We start from the raw sequence: 20,679 nt of genomic DNA on the forward strand, positions 1-20,679 counted from the left end.
GTAAAAATGCAGCCGCTGGGGATTTTGCCTTTAGGAAAACACCACCGTAGACGATAGGGTTTGTGACCTGAGAGTCTCACGTGATCCGTGAGGCCAATTTTCCAACCCAGGCTTTGGTACGAACGTTGAAGGGTCGCATACCGCATACCGCATACCGGGTAAAGCCGACCGGGCATCGCACAGTCCGCCTCTAAATGTAGTTGACTATGAGCTCAACGGGGCTTCCCTGCAAACCGTTCAGAACATACGGCCCTCACGAGTCATGGAACCTCAGTAGGGCAAACATCTAAGGGTCTCCAAGATGCTATTTTCTTCGTAGGAAATGGATACGCCGCTAGAAGAATGACGTCTCCTTTCTGCGAACACGTGTATTCGTTCGAGGTGTTGGAAACTACCCAAAGAAGGAAGGCTGGCATCTCCTTAATTGAACTGAATTTCCTTAATTCCTTAAATACTGGCACGTTAGGACGATCGTTTTATTGGGAGCGCAGTAAACCCAGCTCCAACAGTATTCAGCCATGTTTGCTGGAGCTGGCGTTAGCAGCACGGAAGTTTGTGGTGCCGGGACCCCAAGGATCCCCCAAGGATAGCCAGGACCCTAGAGTCCCCCACTCGGGCGCCCTGGAGGTGGCCTGGAGGGAGCCAGCATTGACATCACAGGGCACATTCTTGGAGGGCTAACAAGCGCGTCATGAGGCTTGAAGCCAGCGGGGAGCGTCTACAAGTCCCCACACATCGCCCACACTGGCCTCTCCCGCAGGACCCGTGCTGGCATTTGTGCAGAAGTGCTGAGTCACAGGGGAGCCCACCAGAGCCCCCTGTGCCCGCAATGCTTGCCCAGCCTTCTTCCCGCTGCCGTGCTTTATCCTGACGCGGCTCCGGTGTTCCGAGGGCAGCCCGTCCCGGTACCCAACCACACAGATCAACGTTCTCCATTCTGCCCTTTCGATTCCGCAGACTTCCCCGCTGCCCATGTCTCATGAGCACAAGAGGTGTGTCCCCCACGTGTGGGCCCACCCGAGACTCTGACGTGCCCGCGGAGGGAAAACACAGTAAATCCGTTTTAAGATAGTGATGTGCTGTGTGCAGACCTAAAATACATGGAAACACACCCAGATTCCTTTCTTACGACTGTGTCGGCACACAAGTGCGTGAGATCGTCAATCCTCGAGGTCCATCCTCTTCCTTCTGATTTTAAAAGGAATTAGGGAACTTTCCACGTGCCCCGAAGAGGCCCGAGGCGGTGCGCCCGCCTGATCAGAGGGGAGGGGCTGGTCTGTTTCTTGCCCGGCTCTGCACTGTGTCCCCCTCCCTGCGGCTTCGGGATCAGGACTGCTCCAATGGAACCGTGCCCCGTCGCGCCACACAGCGAACCGCCCCCTCCAGACTCGCTGCATCGAGTCACGCGAGAAGGCACAGCACATGTCCTTGTCAAGGAAAATTTTATTTTCAGTTCGCACGGACCCTGCCACGAGGTTCTCAGAAACCTTAAGCAGGTGTGTCATTACAGAGAGCGTCTCCCGGACACGGACCGCGTCCTTTCCCTGCACCTTCTCCCCCGCTCTCCGCCGTATGTCCTCCAGGGCAATGCGACGTGTTTCCTTTCTTGGAAGCTGACCGCCGCCGGCGCCTGGGACTCAGCTTTTGAGGCAGGGTTATAGGCCTTGGGAAAAGAGACCCGTCCGTACGTCCCTGTTTGCTTGGTACGTTAGATCTATGACATGGGACAGATAGAGAGGCTTTCTTTTATTTCATTTATTTATTTACTTTTAAAAGATTTTATTTATTTGACACAGAGAGACACAGCGAGAGAGGGAACACAAGCAGGGCCAGTGGGAGAGGGAGAAGCAGGCTTCCCGCTGAGCAGAGAGCCCGATGCGGGGATCCATCCCAGGACTCTGGGATCAGGACCTGAGCCGAAGGCAGAGGCTTTAACCCACTGAGCCACCCAGGTACCCTGATAGGTTTTCTTTTAAAAGAATTTGTTTAAAGTTCCAAAACCCTGTAAGGTTGGGACATACAGCTTAAGCGGTCATACCCATGAGGTGCGTTGAAAACAAGCAGCTCACACAACCTCGTAAAAACAACACAGACTAGGTCATAAAAGAGGTTTGCTAGGCGTCTGCTGAAAATAGAATTCCAATTTCCTGCCGTGGATCCCAAGCCAAACTTTGACAGGGCAAGTGGGCTGAAACCTCGGAATTACGCTTATCATGGACACACCGGATTTTCCAATACCCTGCTCCGTAACGGTCGTCTACGTTATTTTGAGGCAATTTTTTTTTCCAAGATTTTTATTTATTTGTTGGAGAGAACGACACAGCACAGAAACAGGGAGTGCGGCGGGCAGCAAGAGAAGCAGGCTCTCCGTTGAGCACGGTCCCCGTCGTGAGGCTTGAACCCAGGACCCCGCGATCCCGATGTGAGCTGAAGGCAGACGCCGAGCCCACGGAGCCGCCCGGGCCTCCCTGAGGCCAATACTTTAAAGCTGATTTTATTTCTAGAGGTATATGTGTCCTTCATTGGCTGGTCACATTGTACAGACGGGACAAGTCTTCACCTACGTACGTAGTCACAGAATCGATAAAACTGCGTCTTCTCACTCAATGCTGAACACACAGCCCCACCCCCGGAAATGCTGTCGAGAAGGCCACTTGCCTTGAGGGTGCTCAACTTTAAATACACACCATCAGCGTAAAACACAAGTCCGTAACAGTGGTTTTAAATAGTTTTGGCATAGTAACACCAGCCAAGCAAGGGAACAGAATCCCGCCAATTTCTGGAGTTCGAAATCCCCACGAAAAGCAAGACACCTGTTTGCCCGACATGTTTCAACCCTTCCCGGGGAGGGGAGGCTAACAACATCCCTTGTGGACTGTAAGAGAAAGCAAAGCAAAGTGCGAAATGTGGAATCCCGGACCTCAAGAGGGACTGCGGGAATACTGTCGGATCTTGGGAGTTCTCCTGGGGTGGGGGACACGTAGAGAGACATATGGCCCGTGGTCAGTGTGCCTGAGAGCACAGGCAGTGTCCACACGACCACGGGGGCGGCGGTCCAGGTTTCCGGCTGTCTGCCGTCTCCCGGAACGGAGCAAACACGTGCACTACAGAGAGGAACAGGGCAGGTACGGCTCCTCTCCACGGACCGGAAAGGCCCGCGTGATCCTGTTGGAGGAGGTCTGGTGTCTGATCGAGGGCCAGGAGCGTCTAATACTTAGGGTTGTACTCTCCTCCGTGGGGGTTGGCGGTGCAGACGCAGGCCTTTCCGCCCTCGGAGCCGTGCCCACCCACCCCGCCCGTGGCCAGCCGCTGCCCTGTCCTGCACTGCTGATGTTGGAAGAAGCAGGATTAGAACAAAACGGGACATCTCACTGGAGACAGAAGCCACACGTGTTTCTTACATCACACCAGTGTCAAACAAAGGTTCTGAGACGAGCTCCTGCGGTCGTAGCACATTCTGCAAGAACTAAAGCTATCCCGATATTGTGCGTGGGTCACAAAGTGCTTACGAGTCCGCCCGGCCCAGCAGTCCACTTCCCAGGCCAGTAATTCCACACCGCACCGGGAGGGCTTCCTCGTGCGACCGTGTCCCCGAGGTAGCCTTTCTCTGACACAGTCCATTCGCCAAAGAAACAGTAAAACCCAGATATAACACTATAAGGGACGCCACGGATATCCGCTCAGGACAGACTGTTCGGAGATTCTGGTTCCCGAAGGATTTCACCAAAAAAAAAAGCGTGCTGCGTGAAGAAAGTGCATCTGGGAGCCTCTCTCCCTTCTCCCTACATAGCGTGAAACATCTAGTTTTATGGTTTAAGTATCTCTGACTTCCGGAAGAAAGACATAAACTATGTGCCTGTAGGTCCATCGATCAGAGAGAGTTTCGACTATGTGCTCTATATAACACTGATGGCCACGGCCTTCCAAACCAATCTGCCATGCACGGCATCTATTACTGGTGAAGAAGGCCCCTTAGTCATTCTAAGTTCCATGTGTTAAGATTTTGTTGCGGCTTTTTTCAATGCGATGCCCCCTTATAGCAGCGGGCCAAGGGAAGCACGCCCCTCACAGCATCGAGGGATCATGGCCCCTTACGCCAAGGGTCCTGCATTTGCAGAGGCATCGATGTGATTCCCTCCGCTCCTTCCTACATGCCTAACCTTCCCACGCTTACAGGACTCAGAATTTTGGCCACGAAGCCCCAGCTGTGGCATGTTTCCCTGCAGGTACCGTAGACTTTGATGCCCCCCCTGGGGTCACCAGGGAGCTCTCGACGGAGCCGTGGGGCGGTGAGATGGAGAGAGGTTCCCGGTGTGAGGCCGACAGGGCCGGCTCTCCGCTGGGCCACCCCCATGTGCGTGCATAAGGCAGGAGGCGGGACAGGCGCCGGGCCACTGTCGCGTCCCCTTGACGGGCACCTAGCGGCTCGCCCTCCGGGCCGCCGTCTCCCGGTCACACTGGCAAGACAGCCCGGAGGCGGAGCAGCACATCTGCAGCCACGGCTTCCACATGACGTTGCCCAGGGACAGCTGGTTGGGGACCTCCTGCAGCGTCTCGGCGTGGCGCGCGGCGGCCCGCCGCATGGCGTCCACGATCTCCTGGAAGCGGGGCTCCGTGGCCGGCGACAGCGGGTTTCTCTCCCGGGGGTCCTTGGACAGGTCGAAGAGCAGCGGCGGGTGGTGCGGGGTCACAAAGTGGCCGTGGCAGAAACACACGTGCGTGGAGAAGCAGCCGTTGGCGCCCTCGGGGCTGAACTTGGGCGTGAAGAAGAAGACCTTCCAGACGGACGTGCCTGCGGTGCACAAGGACACAGGTTGGCGCGGGCCGGGACGCATCCTGAGCGTCCCCGTAGAGGGGACGGAAGCCGGCGGGGGGCTGGGGGGCTTCCTCCCGGAAAGCAAAGGCTCAGTCAGCAGAGCGACAGACGGACGGACGGATAGAGGGCTCGTCCCGACCGCTGCGAAGAAGAGCCACAGCTCGGAGAAACCGCGCAGGAGCATGCAGTTAGCCGTAAGCACCAAGGACGGGGCAGGGGTAGCAGCGGCAGAACGACAGCTTCTACGAGGCACACTCACACGCGCTCCCCAAGGCGTCTTCTTCTCATGGAGAAGACCCTTCTCTCTCTTTGCCCTCCTGCCTGTCTCTCCCTCCTCCTCCTCTTCCCTGACCCCCAAGGCCCCAGGCGATGCTGTGCAGGCAAGAGAAGACAAAGCCTCTGCTGTGTTTGCACGGGGAGCTCAGCCGGCGTCGGCGTTTGGGGGGTCGCAGACTTTACAGCGTGGAGCTGCACAGCAGACTCTCGACCGACACACACGCACACACGGACCAACAGACTTAATAAGCTCGCAGCTCCACCTCCGCCTGCTCCCCGACCCTCTCCACCTGCGGCCTCTGCTTCTGTGATAAACGGACAGGAGCTTCCGGAACAGGGAGACTCGCGGCTGACGTGCACGAGAGACATGAGAAGCGCACGCACACGCAGACAGACACACGCACACGCAGACAGACACACGCAGACAGACACACGCACACGCAGACAGACACATGCACATGCAGACAGACACACGCACAGGCTCGGACTCACACTCAGTCTTACTCTTGCTAAGACCTCAGGGAACATTTTCCTTCTCTGCCCTGACAAAGCCTGAAAGCAGCCAGTCCAGGACGCAGGGGGCCTCCGAGTGAGGACAGGGACGGACGGACAGACGGCCAACGGGGACTGGCACTGCGTGTGCAGAGCTCTGTACTTTCCTAAAAACCGCAGAACTGGAATTTCAGGGCAACTTGTTTTTTAGGAAAGCTGCTAAAAATGCCAAATGAGGAGCATTCACTGACCCCACAGTAGGATGATTATATTGTTTAAAAATTAAGTTTTATTTTATTTATATTTTTTAAAAGCCCGATGTGGGGTTTGAACTCACGAGCCTCACTGAATTTCAGGCCGAACAGAAATCGGGAGTTGGATACTTAGCCGACGGAGCCACCCAGGCGTCCCTAAAAATTTAGCTCTTTGACAACCAAGTCTGTGTTCCCTTATATCTCCCCAATACTCAATCTCCTTTTTAAAGAACAGCCTGCCTCGCCGACAATGGTTAGGAAACCACGGATTCCCAGTTGACTCCAGGATGTTAGGCGTTTCGGAGGACCTGAGGGCTCAGCAAACAGCCTCTGACAGAGCTCTGCCAACAGCTTCCTGCGTGTGGAGAACGTGGCCACAGCAACAGCCTGAGCAGCCCCTGACCCATGCGAGCCGGTGCCCAATGAGAACGCGCCCCTCTGCAACTTCCCCGCAGGGCTTTTCCGAACTCCCCCAAAGTCGTTCCCACGGTGCGGCACCCCCGACGCACCTGCTACCGCATTTGCGTACTCTGCATATTTTAGGGGGCCCGCTCGGCAGACAGCCATTGTCGGCGGGAAATAAACCGAGGGGTCCACTTCACACACGGCTGTGGGTGTCGCTTTGTCCCCCAGCAAACCTTGCTCTCGCATAGACTCAGGCAAGGGCATGTGAGCCGCACCGTGGTTCTGGGGGACAACTGGGACTCGCGGGAAGCCCAGGGCACGCTGTGTGCCTCGGCCATGCATGAACACGTTACGGGGAATCCGTCTCCGGGTGCCGGCAGGCTCGGCCTCGGGGACGCTGGGACAGGCTGACGTCACACCTGCACCACCTCCCAGCGCGCCACCACCGCACACCAGCCTGCAGACACAGTGCCTCGAGCACGGCTACCCTCTCCAGCAGACTGTTAAAACCCACGTGGCTTTCCGTGACCTTCTCTCTGTGAACTCCTCTTTTCCCCGTGTCCCCCCAAGTACGACCGACTTCCCTTAGAACTTTTTCCGGTGACAGACGCCACCGCCACGGAGGGCCCATCCGTGGTCGGGGACGCTCACAGATTCCCATCACGGACAGCCTCCGCCCCAGCTTGCCGGCGCAGGAGCCACAGCCCTGACGGAAAGGCCGGGCAGGGAAATCCGGACATCCGCACCCGGGAGCATCGGCAGAACCGCTACGCAGCTCGGACAAGGGCAGAACGGAGCACCCGTGTTTCTGACTCTCGGCCGGCTTGGTATGCTCTGTGGGCTATGCACCTTTTTGTTGTCCAATGTGAATTTTAAACATTTTTGCAAAAAACATGGCCTATTCTCTCTGCTGCTTCCTGGACCATTTTGGATTTGCTCCACTCAGAGCAATAGAAACACACTTTAAGGCCTGTAGGCTCACAGCACGTGAACCTCATCCCCACTCCTCCTTCCCCGGGAACCTGGGAATCCACATTTTCAGAGCTCCCGTTTCCAAGGAAACCGCGACATCCCAGGCATGTGATAAAGCAGGTAGGCTCTGGTGTCCTCTTACGTTGCCAATAGCTGTATTTTGTCCTATCTCCCCAAATTATGTTGATAATGTATTCCTTCCTACATTTCTCCGTAGACTAGGAAAATATTGGGATTTTTAACAAACAATACGTCTTTTCTACTGCTAGAATCCCACCCTACTCTGAAGAAAGACTGTTCTCCCGCCGCTGCAACAGATCAATACGTGGACCCCAACGGGATGTCCAACTCATTTAGAACAGAGCGGCAAGGACCCACTGTTCCATGTTACAGCCAGAACGGAGGGGAACCAAGAGGCACCTCGCTCAGCGTCATGCAGAAGATACTCTGTTGTGCACAATGGACGTCAATGCACATTCCAACGTGCGTGTCCCTGACATTAGGGTCCCTGTTGGTCCTCAGCAGCGACCCACCCCCTGGGGAGGCTGGCCCTGATCTGGGTTCAGACGCGGCTCCCTGGGAAGCGCACTCTCCGCTTCCACACAGTGTGGAGGGTAACAGTCCCTGCCCTGTGATACCGCCTTGAGAGTGGAAACCCCTCGATACAGAGTCAGGTGCCCAGTAAAGGCCACTGAGCGTTGTGTGGGAACATCAAGCTTCCGTCTAAGCGAGAGACCCAGTGGACTCCCTCTGCTCTTATATCCCGTCCCTGTCACACGTCTTAAGACACGCCTGCCCGCTACAATTGCCTAACGGGTAGAGACCATTCGATGGCAGTGGCTTGGGGACACTGGCTTTTATCACTGAGACCCAGACATCCCGTGCTGAACGCCGTCGAGGATTTCATTCTGGTGTGGTTTCCTGCTACACGGTCACCTTCAAGTCCTTTAAGAACCGCTTCAGAGGGGCACCTGGGTGGCTCAGTGGGTTAAGCCTCTGCCTTCGGCTCAGGTCATGATCCCCGGGTCCTGGGATCGAGCCCCCTCGGGGAGCCTGCTTCTTCCTCTCTCTCTCTCCCTGCCTGCCTCTCTGGCTACTCGTGATCTCTCTCTGTCAAATAAAGAAAAATAAAATCTTAAAAAAAAAAAAAACCACTTCAGAAACACTCTGTTTTCACACCACGGGGGGACTCACGCCCACGGGACCCCAGGCGAGACCCCCCAGGAATGTGCACGCCATCTACATATGTCTGCAAACCCACCCCCCACCCCCAGCCTACGGTGACCTCCCTGCTTCCGGGATACACCTCCAGCAGCACGCTGTCTGCTCCCCTGTCCTGTGCCAGCCACCCGACACCGGTACATCACCGGTGAGCCTGCTTCCGGGCTGGGACCCCGCGTGACAGCAGTAGCTCGAACGAGGACGCAGCTCAGGGCTCGAGCTAAGAGCATCTGCTCCAAACGCAGGCAGGATTTCCAACAACTCCAGCGCCCCTGACGGAGGCCTGATTGTCAGAACACACAAGACTCCCTCTGACTAGCCGTCCGCTGTGGAAGCCACATGTCCGTGGGAGCAGAAGCGTGAACCCCAGCACAAAGTGGGTGCCCGCGGCACGCTAAGTGCCTTGCCTGCTGCTCTTTGCCTCCGTCTGTGGAACGCCCCCAGCGTTCCTGGCTGAGCCACCATGCCCACTCCGCGGGCCTGCCCGAAGCGCAGCGGACGTGGTCGGTGCGTCTGTCCTGCTCAGCAGCGCTCACGACACATCCGCGGTCTGTGGATTCCCTCCATATGTCTCGCCACGTCCCTCGCTCTCGGAACGGGCAGCGACATCTCCCGCATATCTGGTCTGCCCGGCACCTCACACCTTGCACGGCCCTCAGCAGGGTAAGCCAACAAACAACACCATGACGGGGGCAGGACGGAACGGGGGAAGAAGCCGGCTGCCCTCGTGAGAGCCGGCGTGGGCACACGGAAGCCCGGTGCATTCTGCTGCCTCCCCCAGGAGCATCCCGCTAACGGCAAATACGGGAACGAGGATGTTGGACACTTTGGAGTCTCTTGACATTGAACAACGGGCTCTCCGGACGGACAGGCATGGCCAACACAAGCCACCTGTGCCTTCGGGAAAGCCTGCATCAGAGGCTCACGGTCGCGGGTAAAGACGTTCCCATTCACGTGGGGACCGACTCAAAACACGTCTGTTGTGAGGATCCAACTTTGCCATCGACTCGGCTCCCGAGGGCCGACGCTGTGGCTTGCTCACCTGTGTCTCCCCAGCTGTAAAGGAGAGGAACCCCGGTGGGAGACACCAGTACCTGTCCTCCGAGCCTTGCACAGCCAGCAGGTCTTACGTGGGCACACAGATACCCAGGAAGGCTCCACCACCAGGCGTCCTTTGAAAACAGGTGTGGACGGGTGAGCCCCTTCTGGCCTGTGGCATGTACTTGGGACAGTCTGCGTATCCTCCTGGGGAGAAAACTGACCCGCACTCTTCCCCTCTCATTGTTCCCACTCATTCTCGAACCCGCTGCCCCTCGGTGGACACCACCGCCACCCCCTGCCCACGGGACCCTGCTGCACCTTCCGGATGGTGGAGCGGAGCCTGGAGCGTGCGACGCAAGACTGCCTCGACCATGCTCCTGGACGCGTCACTCATAAGATGGACAAAGGAGTGGCCCCCCGCGACGGACGCTACTGTTCCTTTGTGTTTTCCAGCTACAGAGGAACCTGGCATAAATGTCCTCAAAACCTCTGTAAACCATAAGGAGTAGAAGACGTATCAGAGGCAAAGCACGCAGGAGTGTGTCTGATAGACAGATGCGAAGATGTACGGTTCGCAAGTCTATTTTCAAAACACAGACCACGGCCCCAGGAGGAAAAGGCGACCAGTTTCACGAATGAACAATGACTGGAGAACAGAGCCTGTTACCGCCTACAACAAACACAGGTTTCCATCAAAGATGCAGAGTCCACAAAGACCCAAAGACTTGAGAAATAGGACATGCCGTGCTTGGCTCTACACGGTCTCCGTGGCAGACGGCAGGTCCCAGACCCCACGGAAGCACACCGGGAGGCGGCCCTAATGTCAGCAGGCATCCTAGGAGCACGGCGATAGGCCCCGGGTTGAGGTCACACGGAGGAGACGCGCAAACCAGTGTAGACCATCAGTGAAACGGTCGAACCCAGTGGGCAGGCTGGAAAGGGCAGAACACAGGACGTCGGATAAGATGAGGACACGCCGCATTCCCCACTTGCATCGAAGAAGGTGTTGGCACCTTCAACACACTGTCCTTCCTGCTACGTAAGAAAGAAAATTTAATTTTGATGTGGTCTGTCTCTATAAAAGGGAAATTGGTGTTGTGAGCATTCCTGTTTTAAAGATTTTGTTTTATTTTAAATATTTATTTATTCGACAGAGAGACACTGAGAGAGGAAACACAAGCAGGGAGAGAAGTAGAGAGAAGCAGGCTTCCGGCCAAGCAGGAGCCCGATGCGGGGCTCCATCCCAGGATCCTGACTCAGATCAAGACCTGAGCCAAAGGCAGATGCCTAACGACTGAGCTACCCAGGCGCCCGCACGATTTTATTTTCAAGAAAATCCCTATACCCGACATGGGGCTGGACCTCACAACGCTGTTGGTCCACAGTCGTGGGCTCTCCTCGCGGAGCCAGCCAGACCTATCGTCACAAATTCACCAAAGTCACGGCTGACCCTTTCTTCATCCGTGCTACTCATGAAATCTTAGGTCAGGCTTACGAAATCTTTAGTCGAAGAGAAGATGCCTTTTTTAAAGCCTTTATTTTCAAGTCCTAGCTACACCCTACGCGGGGCTTGAACTCACGACCCTGAGATCAAGAGTCGCCCGTGCCACCGACTGAGCCGGCCAGACGCCCCTGGATGCCTCCTTTAAAAACGGTCTAGTAGCGCTAACAGAAAAGGGCACAAAGTGCCATATGAAAATATACGTTGACTGGATTCCATGGAGGAACACAAAAAGTCCATTTATGACTTTTTTTTTCTCATTAAAAGAAATGAACAGCCAGGAAGTGCAGCCCGTTCCTGGGAGTCTGAGCGCTAATGAGAGAAAATAAATGAAATTCAAGTCTGGTCCTTTCTGGGCAGCCCTCTCCATCCTCATACGTCAGAGGCTGCCCCCGGATGCCGCCGTGTCGTGGGGCACCATCGGGCCCGTGCGGCCACGGCGGACCGCACGCGTGCTGTCCCCTCCAGAAGCCTGAGGCTCACGCACATCCCTCCAGGTACAGCCGTCTGTCCCTTGGCCACATGAGTCCCGGCAGAGGGCAAGAGCTAGCCTCCTCAAGGTCACCTGAAGGACGGGCACATCCGTAGCAGGTCCTAGCAGCAAAAATGCCACAGCCCCTGTCCTAACAGCCTCGACCGTCCGGGTCCTAACCCTTGAGATGCGATGTCCGGCCATCAGACGGGGAAGGGCTTCCAGCGGGATGAGTAACAGAGACGCAAGCCAACCACAGCCCCGGGGAACCATGAAGCCAGGAAGGCATAAGCAGCCACTAGTGCATATTTTCTCTTTTCTTGGGTGCAATTTAGAGCAAAACGAACTTGTTAAATGTGGAAAACTGAGATGGTCCACAAAGCAAGCACTTTTCTTTCCTTAACCGCCGTTGTGCTGTTTGGATTTTAAACCTTGCTTATGTCCTACAGAGGCATGGGAACCAGAGAGGAGTTAACGAAATCTGCACATTCCTTACCCAAATCCTAATAATAAACAAGATTACATCATTAAAGAAGAATAAACCTTCCTCATCCCCTATTTTGGAAAGAAGGCACCTTTTAAGAGGTTGGGTAAGATCACATTTCTTGAGAAGGAATTCTATCATTCTACAGTGTTTCTGTTCTGATGTTTTTACAGATGCTTCTTTAAAAAAAAATCACAGAAAAAAAGGTCTTGAAAACATAGCCAGAATTGTGCGGCCCTCTGGGCTCAGCATCGGGATAACCACATCCCGTGCGTTTCTGCATGTCGGGCTGGGCTGGAGGCTCTTCCCCGTTCACGTGAGCATTTATTTCATACGCTGCGTTCACAAGCTTGAAATTCGGGAACAGAATCCCAGAGCTCAGTAGGTGCCTCCTTTCTAAGGTCAATTTGGTCCATAAAATCAAGCTGTCATGATACCAAATTTTTAACAGCACGGATGCGTACGCCCAAACCTGAAGCCAAGACTTTTAACGCACGTCCAACAGTCCGTTTTCACTCCGACGGCCCCATTGTAATGCACGAACCCTTGGGCTTTTTTTCAGTAACGCACTGGTGAGTTCTTCCCCACCGTAATGGGAGAAATGATACGAGCGCATGATTAAATTATGTCACTCAACTGGCTGAGACAACTAAATTATATCGTTATGATCATGATGGAATTATTAAATTATAGAGCAGACACTGGATCTAGCCCTTAGAAGGGATCCGTGTTTCAAACGGGGGGAAACGGGAGGGCGGCTCAGAGTGTTTGGAAAATAAGTACTTCATGCGTCTCGAACACCCTGGCCTCGAACTAATCAGGACAAATGGGAACGGGACCTTCACGACACACGCACGGTCGGGGCCAATTCCCCGCAAGCGGCGACCTGCCGGTGAGCCAGTCCTCTCTGAGAGCGACACAAAGCCTGGGTTGGCTGCGTCCGCCGAGTTTCATGGGGCCAACACGCCCGATGTGGACGGACTCGAAGTCGGCGCCGGTTGAACGGCACGCGGCAAACATTCCCGACCGAGTGGGGGCTGGCTCCCACCACCGACTCAACCCCGATCGTAAATCTCGTGGCTCAGGCCTTGTGCAACCGCCGAAGGCACGGTATCTGGTCAGTTTTGTTCACGGACGGGCACGCGTCCTAGCACAGAGGGCACCCCCTCGTAGGTGCTCAAAAGCATTTGGAGAACAAAGAAATCGGCGACGTGCTGCGTAGACAGCCCCACAGCCAGGGACCGTGGTGATTGTGGACAAGCACCGTGGCCACGTTTCAGATACGACGTCCGGCGTCCAGACCCCTTTGCGGCAGGGACGCCTCCCTCCCCAGAACACCGCCCCGTCTCCTTTCCTGTAGCAGACGTTCGAGGGTCACACAACGGAAGGAAATGTCCCTGGGGCGTGTCTGAGAAGCACATTTCATCCCAGCTGCCCGTCGGGATCTGGGTCTCATTCTTCTCATGCACTTCTACTTTCTGTCTGTCTCTGTCTGTCTGTCTGTCTGTCTTACACAGCAAGCATGTCTGTAGCCCTTGAACCTATATATTCCTTCCGGCTCCTCCGACCGCGGGCGATGGCGGTGGGGGGTGGGGGTTGCCGGCTTTAGGGAAATGCAGTTCTGGGAGGTTCGGGACAGGTTCGAGACCACATTTCTTTCCCCAGCCAGGAGTCCCCGAAACCTCCTTCTGTGCTGCAAGACTCTTTATAAACACGACTGGGAAGCAGGACCCGCGTCCCAGGCCCTCGACGGCTACGCTGACCGTTTCGGTCCATCTGAACTAGAGAGCGCATCCCACGGACGTCCGGAACGACAGACACACTGGCGAGATCAGTGATCAGAACGCTCCTGGCCTGGAACCCTGAACTCATGCTTCTGTCCTAGTTGTCTGCTGGGCAACAGGGCACGGAAGCCACCCGGGTTTCAGGCAGAACCTCGTCAGCCTGTTCGGGTACCCGTGGCGAAGGCGACGACTGAAATTTTTTTTTTACCCGAGCGGCGAGGCTGGTCTTGAAACCAGCCCGCGGCAGAAGGGTGGGGTGCGCGGCGGGGACTGGGGGTGTGGAAAAGCAGCACGAACGTTACCCCGAGTTCAACGGGGAGCCAAGAAGGGGAGTCCTTCTCCACGTCTGAAGAGGAATCGGAGAGACCCTCCTTGACAGTGACCTGCCGCACGGGCAGCGCTGGCAGAAACCATTTTCGTAATGTGCCTACGACTCGTGGGAATCTGAGCAGCACTGCGATTCTAAGTTTAAAGACCCAGGAAAGAAAAAACAAAACAAAACAAAACAAAACCAAAACCCTATCCCTACAGCGAGGTCGACCGCCCGGCTGCCTCTGCTCCTTCATGCCCGTGACCGACACAACTCCCAAAGTGGGGGCAGAAACCCGGACTCCGTGCCGATTCGGGCCAACCACACGGCACAAAGGACACCCAGTGGGGGACGTACGGGGACACAGAGGCATCTGCACTGAGCGTGCAACATCTGAATCCGGCTCCTGCCCCTGGCACGGCCGAGGCTTCGGGGAAAGAGCCGCGTGCACATCTACAGGCCATTCCGCGGGACAGCGTGAAGCTCCAGGAGGGCACAAAGCGCTAGACGGCGGGCACGGGCTGTGTTGCAGCAGGCATTGGGAGGCGGGCGCTGCGAAGCTGCTGAGCTTTCCCCGAAATGCAAGAGAAGGGGAATCCTTCTGAGCAGACAACGGACACACACACAAGGCACGTGCCCCCGAGAGCAGAGGTGCCGGTTTCGCTGCACGTCAGTCAGCCTGAGAAGGACTGCGACCTGCGGGCTCGAAGCCGGGCGGGCAGCCAGCCAGCGGGCCATGAAGGACTGGGCCCTCCTCGGCCTGGGAGGAAGAGCCGCTCATTCGTCACCACCAGGGTCCACGGACATTGTGCCTGGAGAGTGGCGGGACCAGAAGGAACAAGAGAAGGCAGGAGGAGAAGCTCAAGGCCAAGCACCGTGACCCACAGAGGCGTCCCTTGGCCTCTCCAGGGCCAAGAGCTCTCGCCATCTCCTCTCCCTGCCCGGCACCGACGGCGGACCTCTCAGAAGCCCGGAAAGGCATGTTGTACTCACTGTTCCGAGGGCGCCAGCGCACGGCGTTTAAGTAGAAGTTGCAGTAGTGGAAGAGAAACTCGTGATCCGAGTGTTGGGTCTTCCCCTGAAGCAGCGGCATCAGGTCCCGTCCGTCGATGATCCTGCCGGACACACCAGGGAGGCATCAGCTGGGAAACAGCCCCACGGTTCTTGGGCTCCATCATCCCAACCCTTGAGTGTTCCTTCCCATACACGAGAGCGTGCGTCAGTCTCCCCGATAGCACAAAGAGCACCCACGGACCCGTCTCAGGCGCCATATGCAACCCCACGGGGCCAATTCCGGTCTCGTCAAAACTCCTTTAATCCTGCACCGTGAGCTGGGACCATGGCCATCCCGGGGCAATGAGTTGACGTAACGTCAACTAGAAAGCGTACACGACTTACCCGAGGTCATGGGATTGGGACCGGCCTTGAGGGTGGCCGGCCACTAGACCAACGCAAGTCATGGACAGCACCAGGCCCCGTCATCGAACGGGGCACAGAGAGTGATTTGAAAGACGTAGATTCCCCTGACGGTTCTCTTCCTCTGATTCAAAACACGCCATGGCCCGTCACCCCGATTGTGAGGAATTTGGAAACTAGAAGGCAGACTGGGCTGTATACCATTGGCGTTCGCGTCGCGGGAGGTTTAAATATCCTGGAGTCCCCAAAACCCCCGTCCTAGAATTCCAGCCCCGTTGGGTAGCACGTCTCTGGCCCCAACCCTCGTTGTTAATCACAAGCTCCGCAGCAGCCCACGGACGGAAAAGATTCTATTATCGCGAGTTAAAAATAAGAACAAAAGGCCCCCTTGGCCCCCTTCCCAAGCCCGCACTCCCATTCGCCATGAGAGGGGGAGACAAAAGAAGCAAAGCAGAGACACGCTTTTATTGAGAACCGGCTTGCTCTCTGGAACGTGCTTCCTGTCCCCAAAACGGCAGTCACGGTGCTTTGGTCCTTTCGAATCCCTTTCGGGAAAGAGCCCGTCCGTACGAATATGGAAGTCTGAATACTTGCCCGAGAGTGAGCCAGTGTACGTGTCCGAAGGAGAGAACCCCGGGAAATGAAAAATGACCCCAAGGAGGGAACAGAGGACCGCACCCCCCGCCCCCTCCTGGGACCACCACCTCCCTGGAAAGAGCCTTTCCAGGACCAGTCAGGACAGACTCTCTTTTTCATCTCCTGGACACGGTCTCTACCTCCATGTCCTAGACCTACAGCTCATTTTTTTTTTTTTAATATCCTACACTGAACGTGCTCCTCCCTAGGAGCGGGCCACAAATCACACGGCCACGGAAAGCCACCGTGGACGAGAGAGACAGAAATATGGCCTGTCAAAACGGGGCTCGTTTCTGCCACTAAAAAATGGGACACTGCACATGCTCAACTTTTAAGGGGCGCCTGGGCCGTCGGAACCCTGGGGATGGTTTTAAACCGCGTGTGCGAGTCACAGTGAGCCGTGGCTGTGACCCAGTGACAGCCCACGACCGCTGACACTATCTGTATGGAAATGGTCCCACGACGTCTCAACCCGGGGGACCGTGGCCGAGGCTCTGTCGACGTGACACAGAGCATCGCTGTGTCTTCTCCACAGTCCCCTCCACCGGCCTCGCCTGCCGACACGTTCAAGTTCTCAGAGCACGCGGGCACACAGGGCCCCCTTAGGAAACGGCACGGACGCCTCCACAGCGTCCGCCGGGTTCTGTGACATGCCTGTTCCTCGGACAGGCTGTTTCGTGCGGAGCGAGAGGTAGGAACGTTCCCCCGTGGGCTCCTGTGCCACGTCGACGGTCTCGAGGTCAAGCATCCGTGTCCAAGCACCGTGCATTTCAGAACCTCCGGTCGGCTTCGGTACCACGGGGACGACCTTCCCGTCACAGCAAAGAGTGCATTTTGGGGATGTTCCTCGGGCTCCAGTAAATGTCATTTCCTCCTGGCTTCTGTCTTAGCTCTGAGCCAGGGAACCGTCTGCCCAGATGTCCTCGCCTGTACCCGGCCGGCTCTCGGATTTGCGGACCATACGACAAAGGAAAGCTTTGCGGGTCGGGCGACGGAAGTCAGACAACGTGGGGGCACTGGCAAAGAGGTTAATTTGGGTCACCAAGTTCATGAGTGACCGGCGCGATTCTGAAAACAAAGTGATTTCTTCCATGTAGAAAGTCATAGCGAAGAAAACACTTTTAGGGGAAGGTAGGTGCATTTGTCCCAAACGAAGGGAAACCCCAAGTAACCAGAAGGCTGAAACATCAAACACGCTTCCCTTTGCAATCCTGCAACTCGCTAAGTCAAATATCACGCAAGGTTGTTCGTACGTGACGGTGCGCACAGGACGAGTCCCAGCTTTTACTCCCCAAAATGCAGGGGGACTAGTTTTATTTGCCAGACTCCGACCACCTACCCTTCTGTATTTCCTAGCAACTGGGCAGCGACATTAAACAGGAGAATCAAGTCACTCCCCTGTCTTCATCCCACCAAAGTGGTACCAAGCGTTCAAGCACTGATTTCTTTTCTTAACTTGGAAAAAAAAAAAAAAAAATCACGTTTTAATTTTATTTTCTTTCCGGAAGAGAAGACATAAGTGTTCCGTCTTCTGTTAATGGGGATTCTCAAGCCCTGCTTGAAAATGACGACGTGAATGCATTTTAATGACATTTTCCGTAAAAGAGCAGCGGGGAACCTGAGACCAGCGTCTGGGAACGCCCAGCACTGCTAACGTGTTGGCTGAATTATTCTTTGTCGTGGGAAGCCGTCTTGAGCCTTGTAGGATGTTTGGGGCCATCCCTGGCCTCTGGAGGCCAGTGACACTGAGTCAAGACCATCAAAAATATCTCCAAGGCCCGGTCCACGGGTGCTGGGAGACAGAGCCACCCTGGGTAAGAATCGCCACGTTGGATGTTCCCCGTCTCCCGGACAGGCACAGGGCGATGTTTTCTGGACCTGGCTGGTGACATGATTTAAATCAGGTACCGGGGGACTGATTCTATGTCCACGGAGGATGTGGAGGCCGAGTTCCGTGCCCTGCTCTGCGCCGTCTCCAGGATGACGTGGCGTTCTCTGGGGCCCGTCAGCTCCCTCCAGAGCCAGCATTGCTGCCCCGAGCTGGGTCTACACGGGTCACTGAGATCTACAAGAACCATCTTCGCTCCTGCGAACGTGGGTTCTTAGCAAGGTCACGGCTCCCGCGGGAACTCCTTTGGGCGTGCCGAAGACAGAGGCCGCCTCCGTCTTCACTGGGCGCACTGAAGGGAAACAGAGTGACCTCCACGACCGTCCAACGGCCGTGGGCAGGACGCGTGAGACAAGGTTCCCCTCAGCGGATTCTCCGCTTTGCCCCTGCCCCTTCCCTGCCCCTCTCTTTCCGCGAAGAGCAGAGAAACCCATTTACAGAGACCGGGAAGGCAGAGGCACTGCTCATCTTAAGCCTATGAGCGCTCAGAGGGAAAGGTCAGTCATGAAATGACCTGAACACTGTGTGTGCTGCTTAAGGCCAGAGGAAGTTTTGCTCCAAGTGTAGGAACAAGAGCAGGTGAGACACGGCGCGGGATGTCCGGCTTCACACCGAGCAGCGTTTTAGGACTTCTTGCAGCCCCGTTTTCCGTCTGTCCTGGAGACAGCGAAGACGTAGGCTGACCAGACTACAGTGCCGCCCCCAGCTCTCTCCCGTCAGGACTCTAGGATTGCGGATGAGCTCTGACTGTGGGAGAAGACAGAAATGCAGCCACATACTCCTTCGCCCTCAGTGTGTGCTGGAACCCCACGAGGTTCACCTGCTACCGTGCTCTCATGCTGTCAGTCCTCCCACGGAGCCTGCAGGGTCGGCGTCCTTAGGGAAGCCACGTTCCGGACGAGGAACACAGGTCCATTATGTGAAACACGGACCTAGCGCAGAAGCTGAGATCAGAACCCAAGCATGGTCCCTGCTTCCAGGCACGGCACCAGATGCTCCCAGATGCTCCTCGACTGTGGCCCAGAGACCCACGGGGACCCCCAAGACCCTCCAAAGGGTCCGACGAGGCCAGCACTGTTTTCCCGAGAAGACCAGAGTCTCTCTGCCTGAGCTACGGCCTGCGCAGGAGCGCACAGCACCGTCTCTCTACACTCACGGCAGGAGGGGACATCATCACGGTCCGCAGGTGGGGGCTCCTGTGTGTTCACAATGTTTTCAGGTGTGAAGGCTCCTACGGGAAGTGTTGCCAGACAGAATCCACATAAGCAAAAAGTATTTGGGTTCGTCAGTCACGGAAGATATAGGCGGGCAATGAGACCACAATGTTGGTGCAGGGCTGAGCTGTCCAATGCTGCCTCGGCTCTGGCGTGTGTGTGTGTGTGCGCGCGCGTGCGTGTGTGTGTGTGTGCACATGTGTGTGTGTACACGCTTGTGGGACGAGATACTCCGAAGCAATAGAATAAACGACAGAACAAGTTTAGAAGCGATGGGTCAGGAGCAAGCCTGCGCAGGCACTGAGCTCAGGCAGGGCTGGCCTGGCCTCTCTGGTTTCCCGTTTCCTCTCTGTTCGCGGGCGGCTGGCCTGAATCGAGCTCTGCCGCCCGCCTGTATGACATCCGCAAGGCCTGCCACCGAACTAACGAAGACAATTAATCATTGTGCCTCACTGACAACTCTTCAGACTGGCAGTAACACTTAAGAAGAAACCGCCGGCCGTGTCCTACGAAGTTGTATTTAAATGTAAGGGAAAGACGTTTCATTGAGAACTTGCTAACGGAAGACACGCTGGGAGCGAGAGCCGTTAACGGGGAACAGGCTGCCTTCCTCACTGCCGCAGGAAGCAGCAGCGGAGAGCGCCCCCAAGCAAAGGTCGGGGAGCCAGGCATGGTGGGTCAAAGAGGCGGCTGCCCGGCGGCCCCGTGACGGCCAGAGGACCCGGGATCGGTGGGACGTTGAAAGCATAAGGCTCACGGACCACATATGCACGCCACACCTCACCGCCGCATTCCTCCTGGGATAACAGGACAGATGGTGTTTCCGCATCAGCGGCTCCACCGCTCCGTCCCCGAACTGGACGTGGACGACGAGTCCGGCCGTGGACGGTCACGGCGTCACGCACACAAACCCACCCTAAGTGCGTGTGAGCCACAGTACCTGTCCTCCGGCAGCGGCGATCCGGCGAGCTTGGCCACCGTAGGAAACACGTCCATGTTGCTCGTCGGCTCGTCGATGTGCAGCCCAGCCTGGATCTGCCCCGGCCAGCGCAGAATGCCGGGGACGCGGATACCGCCTTCCCAGTTGTTGGCTTTTCCCCCTGGAAGACCAAACACAGAGGCAGCAGGGAGACGCGTGTCTTTTCAAAGCCTGGTTGAAGGCTCCTTCCAGTACGCTCTCCCATGTCCACCATGGAGGGGGAAATCTGGAAGAACAAACTGCTCTAAGGACATGGAGTCACTGAAAATTCTGCGAGCAGGACGGCACGCACGGTGGTGGGAAAAAATACGACGTGTTCCCTACGGTGCACGGCACACGCCAGCTGTGCCCGGTGGCCACGAGCTACGGCTGCCACCTGGGAAACTCAACTCCCAAAGCAAGGAAGGACTCCAGGCGATGACTACAGAGTCCCCAAGTTAAAATTCCATTTCTACGTTGTGCTAGTGGTCATGGGCAAAGCAACGGCGCCCCAAAATGTCCATGTCTTTATCCTTAAA

The 20,679-nt window shown here is 56.1% G+C and overlaps 1 protein-coding gene across 7 annotated transcripts in view; it reads right to left on the reverse strand.

Annotated features, from left to right (window-relative positions):
• The window catches only part of LOC309856265 (steryl-sulfatase-like), a 430,475-nt gene that overhangs the window by 282,340 nt on the left and 127,456 nt on the right, over positions 1–20,679 (reverse strand). For 3 of the 7 annotated variants that reach the window (XM_082717182.1, XM_082717180.1, XM_082717183.1), the window contains 3 exons: positions 20,123–20,282; positions 15,022–15,143; positions 1,827–4,792 (listed from right to left, as the gene is read on the reverse strand). In XM_082717182.1, the coding sequence (XP_082573308.1) occupies positions 4,419–4,792; positions 15,022–15,143; positions 20,123–20,282 (656 nt within the window). In that variant the 3' untranslated portion in view covers positions 1,827–4,418. Of the gene's footprint in view, positions 1–1,825; positions 4,793–15,021; positions 15,144–20,122; positions 20,283–20,679 lie in introns of those variants that run through there. The other 4 variants (XM_082717185.1, XM_082717186.1, XM_082717184.1 and 1 more) reach the window with 2 other exon arrangements.

This window comes from Mustela nivalis, assembly GCF_964662115.1.
Source record: "Mustela nivalis genome assembly, chromosome: X".
Classification (NCBI taxonomy): domain Eukaryota; kingdom Metazoa; phylum Chordata; class Mammalia; order Carnivora; family Mustelidae; genus Mustela; species Mustela nivalis.